The sequence below is a fragment of the Macaca fascicularis genome, chromosome 20, assembly GCF_037993035.2.
Source record: "Macaca fascicularis isolate 582-1 chromosome 20, T2T-MFA8v1.1".
In the NCBI taxonomy this organism is placed as follows: domain Eukaryota; kingdom Metazoa; phylum Chordata; class Mammalia; order Primates; family Cercopithecidae; genus Macaca; species Macaca fascicularis.
In genome coordinates, this window is record NC_088394.1 from 5,468,928 (window position 1) to 5,489,323 (window position 20,396).

The window sequence follows — 20,396 nt, forward strand, 5'->3', positions numbered from 1 at the left end:
TGTGCGGACACATGAAAGAGCAGTGTTGACGCCTACCGCGTCTGAATGCTGAGGAAGAGAGACCCGCGGTGCACGTGGCCACCATTGTGCCTCGCTCCCCGGGAGTGATATATGGGTCTCTGCTGGGGCGGAGAACAGGCCGCTGGGAGCAGGTGTGAGGGTTGGGGAAGGAGCATTTTGCACTGTGTGTACTTAAGTACTGTGTTCATTCTAAAAGTAAGCACTCAAGCTGGGCGCAGTGATTCACGCCGGTAATCCCAGCACTTTGGGAGGCTGAGGCAGGTGGATCACTTGAGGTCAGGAGTTCGGACCAGCCTGGCCAACATGTCGAAACCCTGTCTGTACTAAAAATAAAAAATTAGCCTGGCCTGATGGTGCACACCTGTAATCCCAGCTACTCTGGAGGCTGAGGCAGGAGGAGCACTTGAACTCGGGGGGCAGAGGTTGCAGTGAGCTGAGATCATGCTGCTGCGCTCCAGTCTGGGCGACAGAGCAAGACTCTTATCTAAAAAAAAAAAAAAGTAAACCAGCTTAGCACCCCATCGAAAGGAAAAGCACAGCCACACTGGGCGATGTAGCAAAGGGATTGGGCAGGTGTGGGCTCTGGAAGAATCGTAGCCGGGCCTGACGTGGGCAGAGCTGCATGGTGAGCCGAGAGGCTGTGGAAGGCCCTGGAAGGTGAGGGCCACGTGGTCATGTAGGCAGTTTGCTGTCCCCCACAAGAGAGGGTCCCCAAAAGACAGATGTCTGCAGCCCTGCCAGCTTTCAGAGTGGGAGGGGCGGGCACGGAGGGCCCTCGCCCTGCTGCAGTCTCACTGCCTGCTCTCGGCTCCCTGCAGATACAGCCCCAAAAGCCCCTCACTACAGTCCGAGACCGTCCACTACAAGAGAGGGGTGAGCCAGCAGTTCTCCCTGCCCTCCTTCAAGATCGACTTCTTGGAATGGAAGGATGACGAGGTAATCCTGGCTGAACTCCTTCTTGCCCTTTGCTCCTTCTCTCGAATTCTCTCCTCTTGGGGGTGGGGCCAGCGCAGTGAGACCTGTGTGTTTGGGTTCCTCTGGGCTTCATAAGGCCTGGGAACGGCTACCCCAGTCTATGTGCTCAGGCAGACGTGCGGATGGACTGGAGCAAGGCCTGGGCCACATGTTGGCGGAGCCAGGAGACCAGACGCCAACCAGGCAGCCACACGGAGGTTCAGACACTGGGATCTCGGGAGCTGTGAAGAATGGGGCCCCCTTTGCCGGCTGCAGCAGTGCAGGGTCTGTTCACACCAGGTGGTGGTCTTTTTTTTTTTTTTTTTTTTTTTTTTTGAGACGGAGTCTCGCTCTGTCATGGCCCAGGCTGGAGTGCAGTGGCCGGATCACAGCTCACTGCAAGCTCTGCCTCCCAGGTTCACGCCATTCTCCTGCCTCAGCCTCCCGAGTAGCTGGGACTACAGGCACCCACCACCTCGCCCGGCTAGTTTTATTTTTTTTTTAGTAGAGACAGGATTTCACCGTGTTAGCCAGGATGGTCTCGATCTCTTGACCTCGTGATCCGCCCGTCTCGGCCTCCGAAAGTGCTGGGATTACAGGCTTGAGCCACCACGCCCAGCCTGGTGGTGGTCTTTCAAACTTTTTTTTTTTTTTTTTTTTGAGACGGAGTCTCGCTCTGTCACCCAGGCTGGAGTGCAGTGGCTGGATCTCAGCTCACTGCAAGCTCTGCCTCCCGGGTTCACGCCATTCTCCTGCCTCAGCCTCTCGAGTAGCTGGGACTACAGGCGCCCACCACCTCGCCCGACTAATTTTTTGTATTTTCAGTAGAGACGGGATTTCACTGTGTTAGCCAGGATGGTCTCGATCTCCTGACCTCGTGATCCGCCCGTCTCGGCCTCCCAAAGTGCTGGGATTACAGGCTTGAGCCACCGCGCCCGGCCGAAACTTTTTAACCTTACTTTTGTTTAAATTCTTGATGCAGACGTCTCTTTTTTTTTTTTTTTTTTTTTGAGACGGAGTCTCACTCTGTTGCCCAGGCTGGAGTGCAGTGGTGTGGTCTTGGCTCACTGCAGCCTCTGCCTCCTGGGTTCAAGGGATTCTCCTGACTCAGGTTCCTGAGTAGCTGGGATTACAGGCACATGCCACCATGGCCAGCTGATTTTTTGTATTTTTAGTAGAGATGTGGTTTCACTGTGTTAGCTCAGATGGTCTTGATCTCCTGACCTCGTGATCCGCCTGCCTTGGCCTTCAAAGTGCTAGGATTACAGGCGTCAGCCACTGTGACCAGCCAAAGCTGCAGACTTCTTTTAACGAGGCCTTTTGTAGGTTGCGGCTTAAGTGGCTGCTTTGCTAGTTTTCCCTCCTAGGCCCCTCTCCAGCTTTCAGTCAAAGCTGTATCCTCCTTCCTTCTCCCTTTGCCTTGTTTTCCAGCGTCCATGTGGTCTGCAGCTTGCAAAGACCCTGGTCCAGGGGGTTCCTGTGTAACAGTACAGACCTCGTGTGGCCAGGCACGGTGGCTCACGCCTGTCATCCCAGCACTTTGGGAGGCTGAGGCAGGCGGATCACGAGGTCAGGAGATTGAGACCATCCTGGCTAACACAGTGAAATCCTGTCTCTACTGAAAATACAAAAAATTAGTCGGGCGAGGTGGTGGGTGCCTATAGTCCCAGCTACTCGAGAGGCTGAGGCAGGAGAATGGCGTGAACCCAGGAGGCGGAGCTTGCAGCGAGCCGAGATCGAGCCAGTGCACTCCAGCCTGGGCGACAGAGCAAGACTCTGTCTCAAAAAAAAAAACAAAACAAAAACAAGAAACAGGACAGACCTTGTGGGTCCGAGGCCAGGCGGAGACATTGACCACATGCCCTCCCAGGAGGCCTGATGAGCTTACTTATGCTGGGGCCAGTCCTGTGGCTCCTCTCTTCCTGACCTGCAGCCGCTCTCTGTGAAAAGCCTCCTTGTCCTTGCATTAAAAATAAAACAAGCCGGCTGGGCGCGGTGGCTCAAGCCTGTAATCCCAGCACTTTGGGAGGCCGAGACGGGTGGATCACGAGGTCAGGAGATCGAGACCATCCTGGCGAACACGGTGAAACCCCGTCTCTACTAAAAAATACAAAAAACTAGCCGGGCGAGGTGGCGGGCGCCTGTAGTCCCAGCTACTCGGGAGGCTGAGGCAGGAGAATGGCGTAAACCCGGGGGGCGGAGCTTGCAGTGAGCTGAGATCCGGCCACTGCACTCCAGCCCGGGTGACAGAGCCAGACTCCGTCTCAAAAAAAATAAAAATAAAATAAAATAAAACAAGCCAGGTGTGGTGGCTTTTGCCTGTAGTTCCAGGACTTTGGGGGGCTGAAGTGGAAGGATAATTTAAGATTGAGACCAGCCTGAGTAAAACCTTGTCTCTGTGAAAAATACAAAAATCAGCTTGGTGTGATGGTATTCACCTGTAGTCTCAGCTCCTGAGGAGGCTGAGGTGGGAAGATCGCTTGAGCTTGGGAGATCGAGCTTGCAGTGAGCCATGATCATGCCACTGCACTTCAACCTGGGTGACAGAGCGAGACCCTGTCTCAAAAGTAAAAGCACCTGGGAGTGGGGGACCACCATGTTGTCTAAGGAGGGGGGAATCGGCCCAGGCTGGAAACCGAACAGATGAAAACTCTCATGCTGAGGAGTAGTGGGATTGTCCCTTTGAATAGCCATTGTACTCCAGCCTGAGCAACATAGCGAGACTCCATTTCTTGGGAAGGTAAAAATAATAAAATAAAGTTAAAGTAAAATAAATGTCTCCCCAATCTCCCTTGGGTGGGCGGAGTCTCTGTCCTCTCCCAGCATCACCGGTGTGGACCCTGCACGCAGCTCTCACGTGTGGCTGTGGGTGCTGTGTGGCGTGTGTGCTGAACTCTGGGGAGTGGGAGTTTGGGGGTGTCTCTGTTCCCTGTTTTTTCATGTTCCCTGGGGTCCCTCCCCCAGCCCCTCTGGGGAGCCCCAGTCTCCATGCCCTGTGAGCCATGGGTTTGCAGGTGAGGTGGGAGGGGGAGGGGAGGGGTCACTGTGGCCAGCTTCCTGAGGGTTCAGGGCCCAGAGAGGGTTGGAACCACGATGCCCCCAGTTGTCCTTACCTCTGTCCCGGACTTGGCACTGGACCCACCAGGGGCCCTTTGGTGAGGGTTTGCTGAGGAAGCTGAATGAGCGCCCGTGTGCTTGTAGCCCTGGCTTGTCCGAGGATGGCCATGCTGAGAGTCGGCGCACGTCAGGGACAGCTGCTGCTGTGCGGCCTTCGAGGTGCTATCTTTGTCAGGACTTTTGTGGATGGAAGTGGCAGAAAAACTCTTGGGTTTGTTTAAGAAAAGAAAACTAGAGACTTACTGGTGTAGATTCAGAGAAGACTAGGTGGCCTGAGGTTTCTTCCAGGGAATGTGTCATCAGGGCGGGGATCTCTGTGGCTTAGCCTCCCACCTCCCTCAGCTGGCCCTGTTCTCAGCGAGTGCCCTGCAGGCCAGCGCGTGGCCATCCGGCTGGGTCCAGAGGTGCTTGGAGGCCGTGCACCTTCTCTTTGTGGCCCCACTTGGGGCGGGGGCCTTCCGTCCTGCAGCCAGGCCACAGAGACTTGGAGTAGGAGGGAGATGCTTTCCCAGAGAGAACCTGAGGGGCTCAGATGCTGGGCCAGACGTGGCTTAGCGTCGTTAAGAGCACAGCTGCAAGGACAGGCCACAGGGGTGCCCAGGGTGGCTGCACTGGCCTTGCCCAGGAGCAGAGAGGACATGTGTGGAGGGGCTGGGGGCCCACTTTGGTTCTGCTGCTTTCTCTCTCTAGAGCGTTAGGCCAGTTCTGCAGCTCTGTGAGCCTGGGTTTGCCCTTCTGCAGACTGGGGCTGGAAGCAGTTCCTCACAGGGTGGCCATGAGGGCTCTGTGATCAGCATGCAAAGGGCTTTACCCGGGGTGCCCACTGTAAACCCCGATCTGCCAGCCGGCTAGTGGGAGAGAAGGCTATAGCTACCATCATGCACGCCTCCCCCAGACCATTGGTTTTTATTGCACACCAGTAAAGCACTGTCAGCATTGAGTTTCTGCAGTGTGATGAGAAAAAATCACAGCTCACTCAGGCTTCTCCGTCAGTGCTGAGGTGCTGGCTGCGCGGATGCATTCCAGGCCTGGGTGGAAGCGCGGGGTGGGCAGGGGCGTGGGGGTGGGTGCGCTCCACAAAGCTCTGCCTCCCCCGTCCAGCTCCATCACCTAAAGGAGCAGCTGCCGGTGCGTGAACTCCTCCTTTCTGGGCTTCATGACAGCCCTTGTGGCAGCAGCGTGGGAGCGTTGCTAGGCAACCCTGGGACGATGGCTCCTGTGCAGACTCAGCGGAGTGGGCAGGAAACAGGCTCACAAGGGGCCTACAGTCCCAGCATCAGCCCCTGACAGGCTCCCCACGCCAGGGAAGGGAGTGTCCCTCCCTCTGGCAAGCCCAGGTGTCTGTGGTATCCCTCGGTTGGCTGGGAGCTGGAGGCCTGGCTGGGTCCCGGTGGGTGTGAACATGTGCCCCACCTCCCTGCAGCCTCCCCCCGCTTTTTTGAGACAGGGGCTCACTCTGTCTCCCAGGCTGGAGTGCAGTGGCACAATCACAGCTCGCTGCAGCCTCGAACTCCTTGGTTAAGAGATCCTCTCAACTCAACTTTCCCAGTAGCTGGGATTACAGGTGCCACCACTGCTGGCTGTTTGTTTGTTTGTTTGTTTGGTAGAGACAGAGTTTGACTATGTTGCCTAGGCTGATCTCAAACTCCGGGGCTCCAGCAGTCCTCCTACCTCGGTCTCCCAGAGTGTTGGGATTACAGGCCTGAGACACCATGTCAGGCCCAACAGCCTGCAGCTTTCTGATGTGTGTGGACATTTGCACAAAGCTCTGGCCCAGGATTGGCCTCCTTGGCCACCTTTCGCACCCTTTTCCCCTTTTGCACCCTCCAGCCCCTCCCAGAGGAGACTGGGTCGGCTCCCGTTGCATGGACACACGGACTTCTGGGTGCTGGTATTGACTGTGTGCTCTGCCAGCCACAGCACTTGGAGCCTTGCGTTAGGCGTGACTTCCGTTCCATTTTGCCAAATGGGGAAACTGAGGCTCGGGTGGGGGCCTGTTTGTAGTGAATGGGTAAGGAGCTAGACTCATCGCCAGCAGCCCTGACTCTGGCCCCGGGCCAGTGCCCTGCCAACTCCTGGCTTCACCCTTCCTCGCTAACAGAGACCACGGCACTTCTCAGCCTTCACAGCACAGCCCCCAGCGTCAGTGTCTCTGTCCACCTCTGTCCACATGTGCATTGGTATCCATACCACGGGACTTGTGGCTGGAGCCTGTGACCCTCCCTCGTGAGATGCAGGGCCTAGGCCCGTGTGGACTTTGTCTCCAGGCTTGTGGTTTGTTCAGCTGATGGCTGCCTGCCCAGGGCTTCTTGTATCGATGGGTTACATGTGCCATTCATTCTGATCGGAATGGAACTCTTAGCTCCAGATGGCAGGAAGCTGCAGTAGCTGTGTGCCAGGTGCCTGTGGGTATGGAGTCCCTGCTGGGTGGGGACATCCTTGGGAGCGCCTGGGTACTGCCAGCCTTTGCCCTGTGTCCATGTCCATGTAGCCTTCCTGGTTGGCAGTTGGGCACACTAATGTTTCTCCCTGTCCCCTTCTCCTGACTACTCTCTGTGGTCCGCGTAACTCTTCTCCTCGTCTGTATTTTTGGTAGGAAATTCACTGTGTTGACAAATCTTAGGAAGAAACATTTTTCTCTGTTCGTTAAATAATAGTAATATTTGGCCAGGGGCAGTGGCTCATGCCTGTAATCCCAGCATTTTGGGAAGCTGAGTCAGGAGTTTGAGACCAGCTTGGCCAACAGGGTGAAACCCTGTCTCTACAAAAAATACAAAAATTTAGCTGGGCATGGTGGCAGGCGTCTATAATCCCAGCTACTCGGATGGCTGAGGCAGGAGAATTGCTTGAACCCAAGAGTTGGAGGTTGCAGTGAGCCAACATCCAGCGGCTGCACTCTAGCCTGGGTAACAGAGCAAGACTCTGTCTCAAAAAAAAAAAAAAAAAAAAACATGATAGTAATATTCACAACAACCGTAGCAACCACCACAGGCAGTGTCTGTGCTGGGTCTGTTGAGAGGACTACATTTGTGCTTTATCCTTGAAACCCATGCGGTAGCACAGTAATGACCCCATTTTACAAGGAAGGAAGCCGAGGCTCAGGAGGACCTGAGATGAAAGCCACCGTGGGCCGCTGGGGTGGGGATGTGTGCCCCTGCCCTGCTTCTGCTGCCCACTTCACGGAGGGACAGTGGGAGAGGAGACATCCTGTGTGTCTGTTGGTTCTGAGCGTTGCCGTTTGGGGTGAGTGCTTGGCTGCGGGCTCAGGGTTCCCGTGTGCTGGGCCAGGAGTGTTCCCACCTGGACGTCTGTGGGGGTGGTTGCTGCAGACATGGAGGGGCTCGTCCCTTTCTCGTGGGTCTTGGTCACTGCGGCCTGTGGTCGGGCTCGGGAGGCAGGATGCTCTCCCCCGACCCAGCTGCCCTTGCCTGAACTGGGCCTGCCAGGCCCGCCCTTTTGTTGTCTCATCCATTTTTTGTTTTTGTTTTTGAGGTGGAGTCTCACTCTGTCCCCCAGGCTGGAGTGCAATGGGGCAATCTCGGCTCACCACAACCTCTGCCTCCCGGGTTCAAGCGATTCTCCTGCCTCAGCCTCCCGAGTAGCTGGGATTACAGGCGTGCATCACCACGCCTGGCTAATTTTTGTATTTTTAGTAGAGATGGGGTTTCACCATATTGGCCAGGCTGGTCTCAAACCCCTGACCTGAGGTGATCCGCTGTCTGGGCTTCCCAAAGTGCTGTGATTACAGGCATGAGCCATGGCACCCGGCCTTGTTCTGTTTTTTTTTTTTTTTTTTTAAACACCTTTATTGTGTTATAATTACCATCTCCTGCAGTTCACTCGTGTTAAGCAAATGATTCGCTGGCTTTTAGAATGCTCACAGTGGCGCAGCCAGTATCCGTTCTTTCAGTAAATCTTTATTGAGAAATAAATGATTCTTTTTCCTCCCAGAATAAACAGGTGCATGTGTCCATTGCTGTTCTGTGCCAGACACCGAGGATGTCATGGTGACTGGAGACACAGGGTCCCTGCCCTCCACGGAGGGAGTCAGGGAGCCCGATGGTGGCCAGTGGCTTTCCTGGTTACCAGGGTCTGAATGATAGAAGCCCAGGGGCCAAGTGCTTCCTGAGGCCCAGAGAAAGACTTGGCCTGCAGAGGGCAGGGCGAGACCCGCAGAGCAGTACCCGGGAGTAGGGCTCCAAGAGGATGGTACTGTGCTGGGTCGACTGCTGGGGCCCTGGGGGCTGTGGGGAAGAGGGTGGCCTTCAGCCTGTGCACGGCAGGGTTGGGATGAAAGCAGGAGGAAGCTTCTCCTTGGACTCAAGCCAGCCTCGTGGTCTCCCTCGCTTGCCTTTTGTGTTTTCTGGGGCCAAGCCAGGTGCCTTCAAAAGTCACAGGGAGTTGCCCAGTGACCAGCACTTCCCCTCCAAGGCACGCACCCAGGAGAACCGAAAACGTGGTTCAGGCAGACACTTGCGCAGCACTGCTCACCGTAGCCAGGACGCAGGCCCAGTCCGGTGTCCGTCACGGAGGAATGCGTGCACAGCGTGTGGATGTCCACACAGTGCCTGTTATTTGGCCAGAAAAAGGAAAGCAGCACCGATGCGTGCTGCTCCATGGGTGAACTTTGGCAACGTACCTAGACAGAAGGTCACCTGTTGTGCAATTCCATGTAAATGACAGGTCCGAAAATGGCAAATCCCTTGAGACAGGAAGCACGTGGTGGCTTCTGAGGGCTGGGGGAGGGGACGGAGAGTGTGTGGGTGCTGATGGCTATGCGTGGGGTTTCTGTTTGGGGTGATGAAAAGTTCTGGAAATGGATGGTGGCAGTTGCATGACATTTTAAATGTACTTAACGCTGTTGAAACGTGGTTAAAATGGCAGAGTTTATGTTTTATCTGTTTTAACACACACATTAAAAAGGTGCCAAGCCTGGCATCCACCTTTCCTGCCATCTCGAGGCATGTCCTCTGAGCTCTGCTGCTGCCTGCTTTCTCCAGCTCATCTGTTGACCGACTCCAGGCTTCCAGGCTTGGCTGTGTGGGTCCTGACCGTTCTTGCCAACTCTCTCCTCAGCTGAACTTTGACCTGGACCGAGGCGTGTTTCCAGTGGTCATCCAGGCTGTGGTAGACGAAGGAGATGGTGAGTGCATCCTCTTCCATCCTCCTGGGCGTGCAGGCCATGCAAGGAGGAAGCGCGTCCTGAGGGAGGAGTGCTTGCAGCAGTGATGAAGCAGGCCAGGCACAGGGCCTTGGGCTCGCCACAAGGCGGGGTGTGTGGGCAGCTTGGAGTCTGGGGCAGGTGAGGAAGTGGAAAGTGCAGGAGGGCGGGTCCCAGAACAGACTCTGGACTCTGGACTCTGTGCAGGCTGAGCCCTTGGTGCCGCAGGCCTGCCAGGCTCGGGGAGGTGAGATGCCTGGGTGGGGCAGGCCCAGATTCTTGACTGCTCTGCCCCTTTCTCCCCAGCAGTGGTGGAAGTGACCGGCCATGCCCACGTGCTCTTGGCCGCCTTTGAAAAGGTAAGTGCCATCTGGCCATCACCTTCCCGAGGACCTGGGAGCTGGGCAGGGGGTGGTCTTTTGAGATAAGGCTGAGCAGGGGTTGGGGCTTCGTGGGGTGGCTGAGTGTCAAGGGCCCGGGGCAGGTGGGGGTGTGCCTGTGACTTCCTGCTTTCCAGAATTCTGGTCCCGAGGCTGAGTGCCGCTGTCAGGAGGCTTTGCATTTGCTTTTTTTTTTTTTTTTTTTTTTCCTGAGACAGGGTCTCACTCTGTCACCCAGACTGGAGTTCAATGACCTCGGCTCACTGCAACCTCTGCCTCCCCGGTTCAAGCAATGCGCCCACCTCAACCTCCCGAGTACCTGGGAGTACTATGTACCACCACGCCTGGCTAATTTTTGTGTATTTAGTAGAAACAGGGTTTCACCATGTTGGCCAGATTGGTCTCAAACTCCTGACCTCAAGTGATCCACCTGCCACGGCCTCCCAAAGTGTTGGGATTACAGGCGTGAGCCATTGGGCCTGGCCTTTTTTTTTTTTTTTTTTGGAGACGGAGTCTCGCCGTGTCATCCAGGCTGGAGTGGTGCGGTGGTGCAATATGTGCTCACTGCAACCTCTGCTTCTCAGGTTCAAGCGATTCTCCTGCCTCAGCCTCTAAGTACCTGCGATTACAGGCCCATGCTACTATGCCTGGCTAATTTTTTTTTTTTTTTGAGACAGAGTCTCGCTCTGTTGCCCAGGCTGGAGTGCAGTGGCGCAACCTCGGCTCACTGCAACCTCTGTCTCCGGGGTTCACACCATTCTCCTGCCTCAGCCTCCCAAGCAGCTGGGACTACAGGCGCCCGCCACCACACCCAGCTAATTTTTTGTATTTTTAGTAGAGACAGGGTTTCATTGTGCTAACTGTGCTAGTCAGGATGGTCTTGATCTCCTGACCTCGTGATCCACCTGCCTCGGCCTCCCAAAGTGCTGGGATTACATACATGAGCCACTGCACCTGGCCACACCTGGCTAATTTTTGTATTTTTAGTAGAGACGGGGCTTTGCCATGTTGACTAGGCTGGTCTTGAACTCCTGACCTCAGGTCATCTGCCTGCCTCGGCTTCCTGAAGTGCTGGGATTACAGGTGTGAGCCACTGCGCCTGGCCTTTTTTTAATTTAATTTTATTTTTATTTTATTTTTTTTGAGATGACGGAGTTTCGCTCTTGTTACCCAGGCTTGGAGTGCAATGGCATGATCTCGGCTCACTGCAATCTCCACCTCTTGGTTCAAGAGATTCTCCTGCCTCAGCCTCACGAGTAGCTGAAATTACAGGTGTCCACCACCATGCCTGGCTAATTTTTTGTGTTTTTAGTAGAGATGGGGTTTCACCATGTTGACCAGGCCGTTCTCGAACTCCTGACCTCAGGTGATCCACCCACCTCGCCCCCCAACAGAGTGCTTGGATTACAGGCATGAGCCACCGCATCTGGCCATCTTTTTTTTAAACAGTTTCTCGCTCTGTTGCCTGGGCTGGAGGGCTGTGGTATGATCTCAGCTCACTGCAGCCTTGACCTCCTGAGCTTAAGAGATCGTGCCGCTTCAGCCTCCTGAGTCGTTGGGACTACAGGAGTACACCACCGTGTCTGGCTAATTTAAAAAAAATTGTTTTTATAGAGAGGAGGTCTTGCTGTGTTGTCCAGGCTGGTCTCAAACTCCTGGCCTCACGTGATCCTCCCACCTCGGCCTCCCAAAGTGCTGGAATTATAAGTGTGAGCCACCATACCTGGCCAAGACGCTTTTCAAAGGGTACTTGGAGTATGTCAAGGGAGAATGTTCTAGACTGAGGCCAGCCCTCTAGAATTCTGTACAGCCTGCTGACACGGGCTGGGGCTCCCACAAGGTGGGCTCCCTGCGGTAGACTTACTTCACCCTGGGGTGTGCAGAGATCAGCAGTGTTGTTACCTCCTTGGGCTGTAGCCTTTTCCCACCAGGCTCAGTGTCCTTGGGTGTCACCTGGCACATGTCACAGAGCCCCAGTCCTGCTGCTCCTTCCCCCACCTGGCTGCCACATCCTGACCGTGCAGACTGGTCAGGCCCCACTCCTTGCAGGAGGCTTTTCCTGACACCACTCAAAACAAACATCTGTTGTCCCCGCTTGATGTTCACGAGGGCAGCCCTCTCCTCTTGGATGTCGTGGCATCCTCAGAGCTGAGTTTGACACCTGGCACAGAGCAGACACTCAGGGAACGCTGGCAGGATGGACGAGGGGCTGCTGCCCAGCTGGCATTGGTTTCTCCTGAGAACTTGGCGGAGGTGATGGGACGCATCCTTGTTTGTTAGTGCCTCGATGGCCCCCCCCAGTGTACACTGACGTTCATCAGCACCCTGCCATTGCAGGTCTGCGTGGCACCATCCTGCGGCCCCGGAGTCAGGAGGGGAAAAGGATCCCGTGAGACAAGGCCCAGCCTGCCTGCTTCGGGCTTCACGCTGCCTCTGGGTCCTGCCTAGCCCAGGCTCTCCACCCACCTCCAGCCCCATGTGTGGCCACAGCCCCTGAGAACTCTAAGTGCAGAGTCCAGCTCCTCCCTGTGATCTGGGTCTTTCTAGAGCACCCCAAGGTCGGGGGTTCTGTAAGCTGGGTAGAGGACCCTTGTCTGTGTGTCCTGTGACGAGGCTGGGTCTGTTCTCTCCTGAGTCCAGGACCACAGACTGTGGTGACGCAAGTGCCCCGGGCAGAGGGCAGCCTTCTGCCTTTTTAGCACTGGGCTCCCCAGCTTCTCTCCCCAGCCCGGCCTTGTCAGAAGCCATGGTGACTGTTGACACATCTGCCCCCTCTGGCAGAGGCAGATGGGCCATATCTGGCAAACCGGTCCATTTTGTGCTTCGAGTACAGAACCCAGTGGGAAACTGCTTTATTTTTGGAGTCCAGCATTCTGGAAATTTCTGTCAGAACCCGCCAGCCTCACCGGAAAATTCTGAGTGCTGGTCATGGTTGACTGAGAAGGGATAGGGAGTGCTGTTGCGAGGTCGCCGTAATTAACCTTGTCAAACTGTGAGCGGTGGTGTGTTTCCCTGGATACCACCGGGCACGCTTGTTCTATTTCGTTCCCGCGTTTTTAGAGCTCTGCGGTTCCCTGCGTGTGCACCCCTGTGGGTGCTCCCGCTCTGTCTTTCTAACTCAGCCGGGCCCTGGGAGAGCAGGAACCTGTTTTGTTTGTCTTGATTTTTGTTGCCAGGCGCTGCTTCTCGGTGTGCAGGAGGCCCTTGTCCATCAACTTGGCTGACGGGCCTTCAGCTTGAGTGTGCTTGAGACCAACCGAGGAGAGTTGGGTTCTGTGGGTCAGCGCAGGGTCCCAGGGCTGTATGTTCAGGAGGCTTCAGATAGTTTCACAGCCAGGCCTGAGGACCGTGTTTTGAGAAATCTTGGCTCTTTAGTTTTCAGGTGGCCCCATCCTTTTTTTTTTTTTTCTTTTTCCAGCTACGGGCATGGATTGGCTGGGGGCAGGGTGGCCGACCCTGGAGGCCACACGGGGTGCTCAGAGGCGCCAGCTTGACCACCTTAACCTCTGTGTCTTTCTCCCCTGCAGCACATGGACGGCAGCTTCTCTGTGAAGCCTTTAAAGCAGAAGCAAATCGTAAGTCATCAGAGGAAATACACACACACAATCCCATACATACTCATACATAGACACACACACACAATCCCATACATACTCATACATAGACACACACAATCCCATACATACTCATACATAGACACACACACACACAATCCCATACATACTCATACATAGACACACACACACAATCCCATACATACTCATACATAGACACACACACACAATCCCATACATACTCATACATAGACACACACACACAATCCCATACATACTCATACATAGACACACACACACAATCCCATACATACTCATACATAGACACACACGCACAATCCCATACATACTCATACATAGACACACACGCACAATCCCATACATACTCATACATAGACACACACGCACAATCCCATACATACTCATACATAGACACACACGCACAATCCCATACATACTCATACATAGACACACACGCACAATCCCATACATACTCATACATAGACACACACGCACAATCCCATACATACTCATACATAGACACACACGAACACACGCACATATACTCACATACTCATACATAGATACACGGACTCACAGACACACGAACACACGCACATATACTCATACATAGACACACACGAACACACGCACATATACTCACATACTCATACATAGATTCACGGACTCACAGACACACGAACACACGCACTTATACATAGACACACTCATACTCATACATAGACATACTCATACATAGACACACGAACACACGCACATATACTCACATACTCATACATAGACACACGGAGTCACAGACACACGAACACACGCACATATACTCATACATAGACACACATACTCATACATACACAATCACATACATACTCGTAGACACATATACCCATACGTAGACACAGTGATACATAGACACACATACATAGACACACACGTACGCACGCATATATATTCACGCACTCATAGACACACATACTCATAGACACACATGTACACATGCACATATACTCAGACACATTTGCTTGCACACATATACATAGACACATGCACATTCACATGTAGACACATATATACACACATACATAGACACACACATACATTCACACTCATACTCGCACACAGATACACACACATACATACACTCACACTTACATATAATCACACACACATACTCATACACACAGTCACACACACGTACATAGACACACTCATACACTCAATCACGCACTCATACATAGACACACATGTACATATACACAGTCACATACTCATACATAGACACATACTCATACATATTCACACACATACATAGACATACACACACATATACATAGACACATTCACTTTGCACACATACATAGGCACACACTGATACACATACAGTCACGCACTCACATGCATACTCATACACATGCTCATACATAGACACACATTCCCTCGCACACATATACACATACATACACACACATACACTCACGATCATTCGCACACATGTACATAGACACACATACACTCACATAGACACTCATACACACATATATAGACACCTACACACATACACTCACATAGACACTCATACACACATATACAGACACCTACACACATACACTCAGACACACACACACATACACAGACACACATAGACACACACGTATAGACACACATACACTCACTCCTACTCACATATAGACACACACTCTTCAGTACTCTTCATGCACTGCTCTTCCTAGGCCACCCTTGCTGCCTTTGAAATAACTGTGCAGGGGCTGGGCACAGTGACTAACGTCTGTAATCCCAGCACTTAGGGAGGCCGAGGTGGGCAGATCACTTGAGCCCAGGAGTTTGATACCAGCTTGGCCAACATGGTGAGACCCTGTCTCTACTAAAAATAAAATTAACCGGGTGTAGTAACACATCTCAGTAGTAACACATCTCAGTAGTAACACATCTCAGTAGTACAATCTCAGTAGAGGTTGCAGTGAGCCGAGATCATACCACTGCACTCCAGCCTGGGTGACAGAGTAAGAGTCTGTCAAAAAAGAAAAAAGATAGCTGTGCAAGAGCCTGTTGACTTCCCTGTAGAGCTCTAAGCTGTGGGACATTGGGTCCCTGTCTTGGGTGAGCGTATGTGTATTGCATGCCCACCATGTGCAGGGACTCTTGCAGGCCCTGAGTTCTGTCCAGTTTGGGCCATGGTGTCTGGAATATAGTGTTGAGTAAATATTTGCCGAATGAATGGATGGATGGAAAAGGAAGGAAAGAGACCAGAAACAAAGTCTGCAGCTCCTTCTCTTCCTTACAAGGAAGTATTGGACAGAGACTTGACTTGACTTCATCAATACTTGAAGGATAAAATAGCCTAGAATAAATGGAGCTGTAGAGCAGTCCATCTGTTCTCTGGGGTCAGTAATCCTGGGATGCTGTATTGGGAAGTGTTGTTCCTGGTGGCCTCACGTGTAGGCGCTGAGGATTTAGAGGATGGGGTTCCCTAAACAGCAGTGTTAGATCTTGCAATGAGATGTCCTAGGCTGTGCTTAGCAGTTACCCTGTGTGTACTGTTGGGGCACGTAAGACCTATTTCAAGCCACCACTTGGGCATGATTTTTGTTAGCTTTTTATTTTTTTTATATTTAATTTAATTTTTATTTTTATTTTATTTTATTGAGACAAGACAGAGTCTCGCTCTGTCGCCCAGGCTGGAATGCAGTGGTGTGATCTCAGCTCACTTCAGTTTCTGCCTCCTAGGTTCAAATGATTCTCGTGCCTCAGCTTCCCAAGTAGCTGGGACTACAGGTGTGTGCCACCACACTCAGTTAATTTGTTTTGTCTTGTTCTGTATTTTTGAGATGGAGTCTCACTCTGTTGCCCAGGCTGGAGTGCAGTGGCATGATCCCAGTGTACTGCAACCTCCACCTGCTGGGTTCAAGCAATTCTTCTGCCTCAGCATCCCGAGTAGCTGGGACTATAGGCACACGCCACCATTCCAGGCTAATTTGTGTATTTTTTGTAGAGATGAGGTTTTGGCGTGTTGGCCAAGCTGGTCTCGAACTCCTGGCCTCAGGTGATCCACCAGCCTTGGCCTCCTAAAGTGCTGGGATTACAGGTGTAAGCCACCGCACCCGGCCATCTGTTGGCTTTTTGGATGATAGGTTGTCCAGGTGCGGTGGCTCATGCCTATGATCCCAGCACTATGGGAGGTGGAAGTGGGAGGATTGCTTGAGCCTGGGGATTTGAGACCAGCCTGGGCAATGTAGTGAGACCCTGTCTCTATTTAAAATGTAGATCACAAATAAACAAAAGAGAGGTGGAGCAAACTCTAGCAGGTCCAGGTCCCTGCAGGTGCCAGGGGACTAGGAGACCCTGGTGGTGGGCAGGGCCTCGTGTTGAGGGAGCTGGCCAGCAGGCCCTGGGCTCCCTGAAGTGGTGGTCCTGGCCCGTGGTTCGCGGGAAACCCATCAGCACAGACTGCTTTGCAATGTGGTCAGTATGAGGCTTTTGGGTTGCGAGTGGGCGGCAGGACAGAATCAGCTTGGAGACATTGCTTTGGTGTCTTTGAAACCAGAGAGGCTTTCGTGTCTTGTGGAAGGAGGGTCTGGAAAGCAGTGAGCACCTAGGCTGCTGTCTGGTGCCTTTAGGCGTCGGCTCCTGCTGTCCTTGTGAGGCTGGTGGCGGTGGAACTGAGTGGTGTTGGGGGTGGTGAGGCGGTGGTGGTTGGGCCTGTGGGTTGGCTCCAGGTCCCCAGTGGTGGGGAGAGCCACCAGCTCCAGCCCTGTTCCAGGTGCTGCTGGTTGGGTGGGGGCAGGCAGCAGGTTTTCCCTGCGCCTTTCCTGGCCCCCAGGGGTTGAGCTGGGCGGGCCCCTGGGACAGAGGCCTGGAACCTTGGAGGCAGGGCTAGGCCAGGTGGGTGTGGAGGAGCCCTTACATGGCGGTTGGCAAGGGCCCAGCGAGCCCCTCTCTGCTCTCCAGGTGGACCGGGTCAGCTACCTCCTGCAGGAGATCTATGGCATCGAGAACAAGAACAACCAGGAGACCAAGGTGTGTACCTGGGTGAGGTTTCCCTCGCCCACACTGGGAGCAGCCGGGGGACAGCAACGCTTGCCAGTTCCCTTCCAAGCCTTCCTCTGGAGTCCTAGACCACTAGACGCCATCATTTTTCCTTACTTTTTTTTTTAAAGCTAACACTTTGTGGAACATTTTGTCCTTTCTCCAGCAAATTCACTGGCTTGTTAGGTAAATTGCCATCCAGGTTCCCCAAGGCAGCCCAGGAATGGGGCCAGTGTCTCACCCTCCAGGCTCAGCTGTGTGGCACCCTGCCGCCCGGTTCCCCGTAGACAGCGTGTCCCTGCAGCTCCTGGGATGCCCTTTCTAGATGTCCATAGAACCGGCCGTGGTGCCTGACAAATATGTCGTGGTGGACCGCAGCCAGGGAACGTAGCAGGGGATGAAATTAGTCTTTTTGTTTCTGTTTTTGTTTTTTGAGTCAGAGTCTCTATCTGCTGCCCATGCTGGAATGCAGCAGGGAGATCCCAGCTCATTATGGCCTCTGCCTCCCGGGTTCAAGCGATTCCCCTGCCTCAGCCTCCCGAGTCGAGTCGCTGGGACCACAGGTGTGGGCCACCTCACCCGGCTCATTTTTTTGTATTTTAGTAGAGACAGGGTTTCACCATGTTGGCCAGGATGGTCTCGATCTCCTGACCTTGTGATCCACCCTCCTTGGCCTCCCAAAGTGCTGGGATTACAGGTGTGAGCCACCGTGCCTGGCCTAATTTTTAATTTGTGTATTTTTAGTAGAGATGGGGTTTCACTATGTTGGCCAGGCTGGTCTTGAACTTCTGATCTCAAGTGATCTGCCTGCCTCAGCCTCCCAAAGCTCTGGGATCTCAGGCCTGAACCACTGCACCTGGCCGATGAACTTTTTTAAAGGCTCACTGCCATGAGTGAAACTCCTGCCTCTTAACATCTCTTGGAAAGTCTCACAGGCCCGCTTCATTGTGGCATCTGGGCCCAGCAAACTGGAGCAGCTCCACGTGGCGGGAGCAGAGCGCCTGGCCGGGCCTCGCCTCAGCCGAGGGCCGTCAGTGCATTCATGTTGCACACAAGGGGCGGCCGGCTTTGCGAAGAGGGCCAGAGAGGGAATGTTTTCAGCTGCGCAGGCGTATGGTCTCTGTTGCATCGACTCCACACGGCCATTACAACAGGAGCAGCGGGGACAGTATGAAAATGAGTGGGTGTGGCAATGTTCCAATAAGATTTTATTTACAGAAGCAGGCCACAGGCCTAGTTTGTGGGTAACTGGTTTAGGTTTTTGGCTTTCTCTTGGTCCAGTTGCTAATGTGGTTTCTGGTAGCTGCCATTAATGAAAATATTTCTTTTTTTTTTTTTTTTTTTGAGACGGAGTCTTGCTCTGTCCCCCAGGCTGGAGTGCAGTGGCCAGGTCTTGGCTCACTGCAAGCTCCGCCTCCCGGGTTTACGCCATTCTCCTGCCTCAGCCTCCCGAGTAGCTGGGACTACAGGCGCCTGCCACCTCGCCCGGCTAGTTTTTTTTTTGTATTTTTTAGTAGAGACGGGGTTTCACCGTGTTAGCCAGGATGGTCTCGATCTCCTGACCTCGTGATCCGCCCGTCTCGGCCTCCCAAAGTGCTGGGATTACAGGCTTGAGCCACCGCGCCCGGCCTAATGAAAATATTTCTAACATACTTTTTTTTTTTTTTTTTTTTTGAGGCGGAGTCTCACTCTGTCACCCAGGCTGGAGTGCAGTGGCACGATCTCAGCTCACTGCAAGCTCTGCCTTCTGGGTTCACGCCATTCTCCTGCCTCAGTCTCCTGAGTAGCTGGGACTACAGGCGCCCGCCACCACGCCCAGCTAATTTTTTGTACTTTTAGTAGAGACGGGGTTTCACCATGGTCTCCATCTCCTGACGTTGTGATCCACCCGCCTTGGCCTCCCAAAGTGCTGGGATTACAGGCCTGAGCCACTGCGCCTGGCCCTAACTTGGTTTTTTTAAACCAAATGATACGGGTACGCTGACTGTCAGGAAGATGTTTCTTAGGTGCATCTCTTCCACATTTTTTTTTTGGGTCTGAAGAGCAGGAAGAGACCATGTTCTCATGATTTGGGTGGGTGAGGGGCATAGACTCCGCCCCCCCCGCCAGGTGCTGACTTTACACTGGATTTGAGCCTGGTGGTTCTGCTATGGGGCAACCTCCCCCCCACTCTGGACTTCTCTTTGTCATGACTGCCCCCGGGGCAGGGTGGAGTGGGGTGGGACAGCTGGGGACAGGAAGCAGGAGCCCTACTCTGGCCCTTGGGAGGCTGCTGACCCACAAGCCCTTGTCTCCGCAGCCCTCGGACGACGAGAACAGTGACAACAGCAATGAGTGTGTGGTGTGCCTGTCCGACCTACGGGACACGCTGATCCTGCCCTGCCGCCACCTGTGCCTCTGTACCTCCTGCGCTGACACGCTGCGCTACCAGGCCAACAACTGTCCCATCTGCCGGCTGCGTGAGTGCCCTGGCGGGCTGTTCTGTGGATGGTTCTGGAAGTTAGGGACTGGCCACACCACAGTAGTTGGGGCCTAGGGGGCCACAGGTCCCTTGTTGGCTAAGAAAGAAAAGAGTTGTCATTTATCCGGTCTGTGCTGAACTCGGGCGTGTTGGCTGTCAGAGTCAGTCACCATGAAAGCTGGCAGGGACGCTAGCACGGGGCATTCAGATCTTCACGTCTGCCTCCAGCCAGGCAAGGCTTGCAGAACAAAGGGCTACAGAGGCGCTCCAGGGCAGATGAACGAAAATTAATCAGTGAATGAAATCTTTATTCTTATTTTATTTTTATTAATTTTTGTTTGAGATAGTTTCATGCTGTCACCCAGGCTAGAGTTCAGTGGCGAGTTCTCGGCTCACTGTAACCTCTGCCTCCTGAGTTCAAGCAATTCTCCTGTCTCAGCCTCCCTAGTAGGTGGGATTGCAGGCACCCGCCCCGCCCCCCCGCCAGCTAATATTTTACTTTTAGTAGAGATGGGATTTTGCCATGTGGGCCAGGCTGGTCTTGAACTCCTGGCCTCAAGTAATCTGCCTGCCTCAGCCTCCAAAGTGCTGGGGTTACAGGCGTGAGCCCCAATGCCTGGCTTTTTTTTTTTTTTTTTTTTTGAGATAGAGTCTCGCTCTGTCACCCAGGCTGGAGTGCAGTGGCA

General features: G+C 53.5%; 1 protein-coding gene across 13 annotated transcripts in view; it reads left to right on the forward strand.

Annotated features, from left to right (window-relative positions):
- Positions 1–20,396, forward strand: part of MGRN1 (mahogunin ring finger 1) — a 63,754-nt gene that overhangs the window by 26,881 nt on the left and 16,477 nt on the right. For 6 of the 13 annotated variants that reach the window (XR_012429707.1, XM_005591140.4, XM_005591134.4 and 3 more), the window contains exons 5-10: positions 840–957; positions 9,169–9,235; positions 9,563–9,612; positions 13,161–13,208; positions 17,172–17,240; positions 19,549–19,708. Coding sequence is in view for 11 of the 13 variants with exons in the window: in XM_005591140.4 (XP_005591197.3) it covers positions 840–957; positions 9,169–9,235; positions 9,563–9,612; positions 13,161–13,208; positions 17,172–17,240; positions 19,549–19,708 (512 nt within the window). In the remaining 2 variants the exon portion in view is untranslated. Of the gene's footprint in view, positions 1–6; positions 153–839; positions 958–9,168; positions 9,236–9,559; positions 9,613–13,160; positions 13,209–17,171; positions 17,241–19,548; positions 19,709–20,396 lie in introns of those variants that run through there. The other 7 variants (XR_012429706.1, XM_005591139.4, XM_005591135.4 and 4 more) reach the window with 2 other exon arrangements.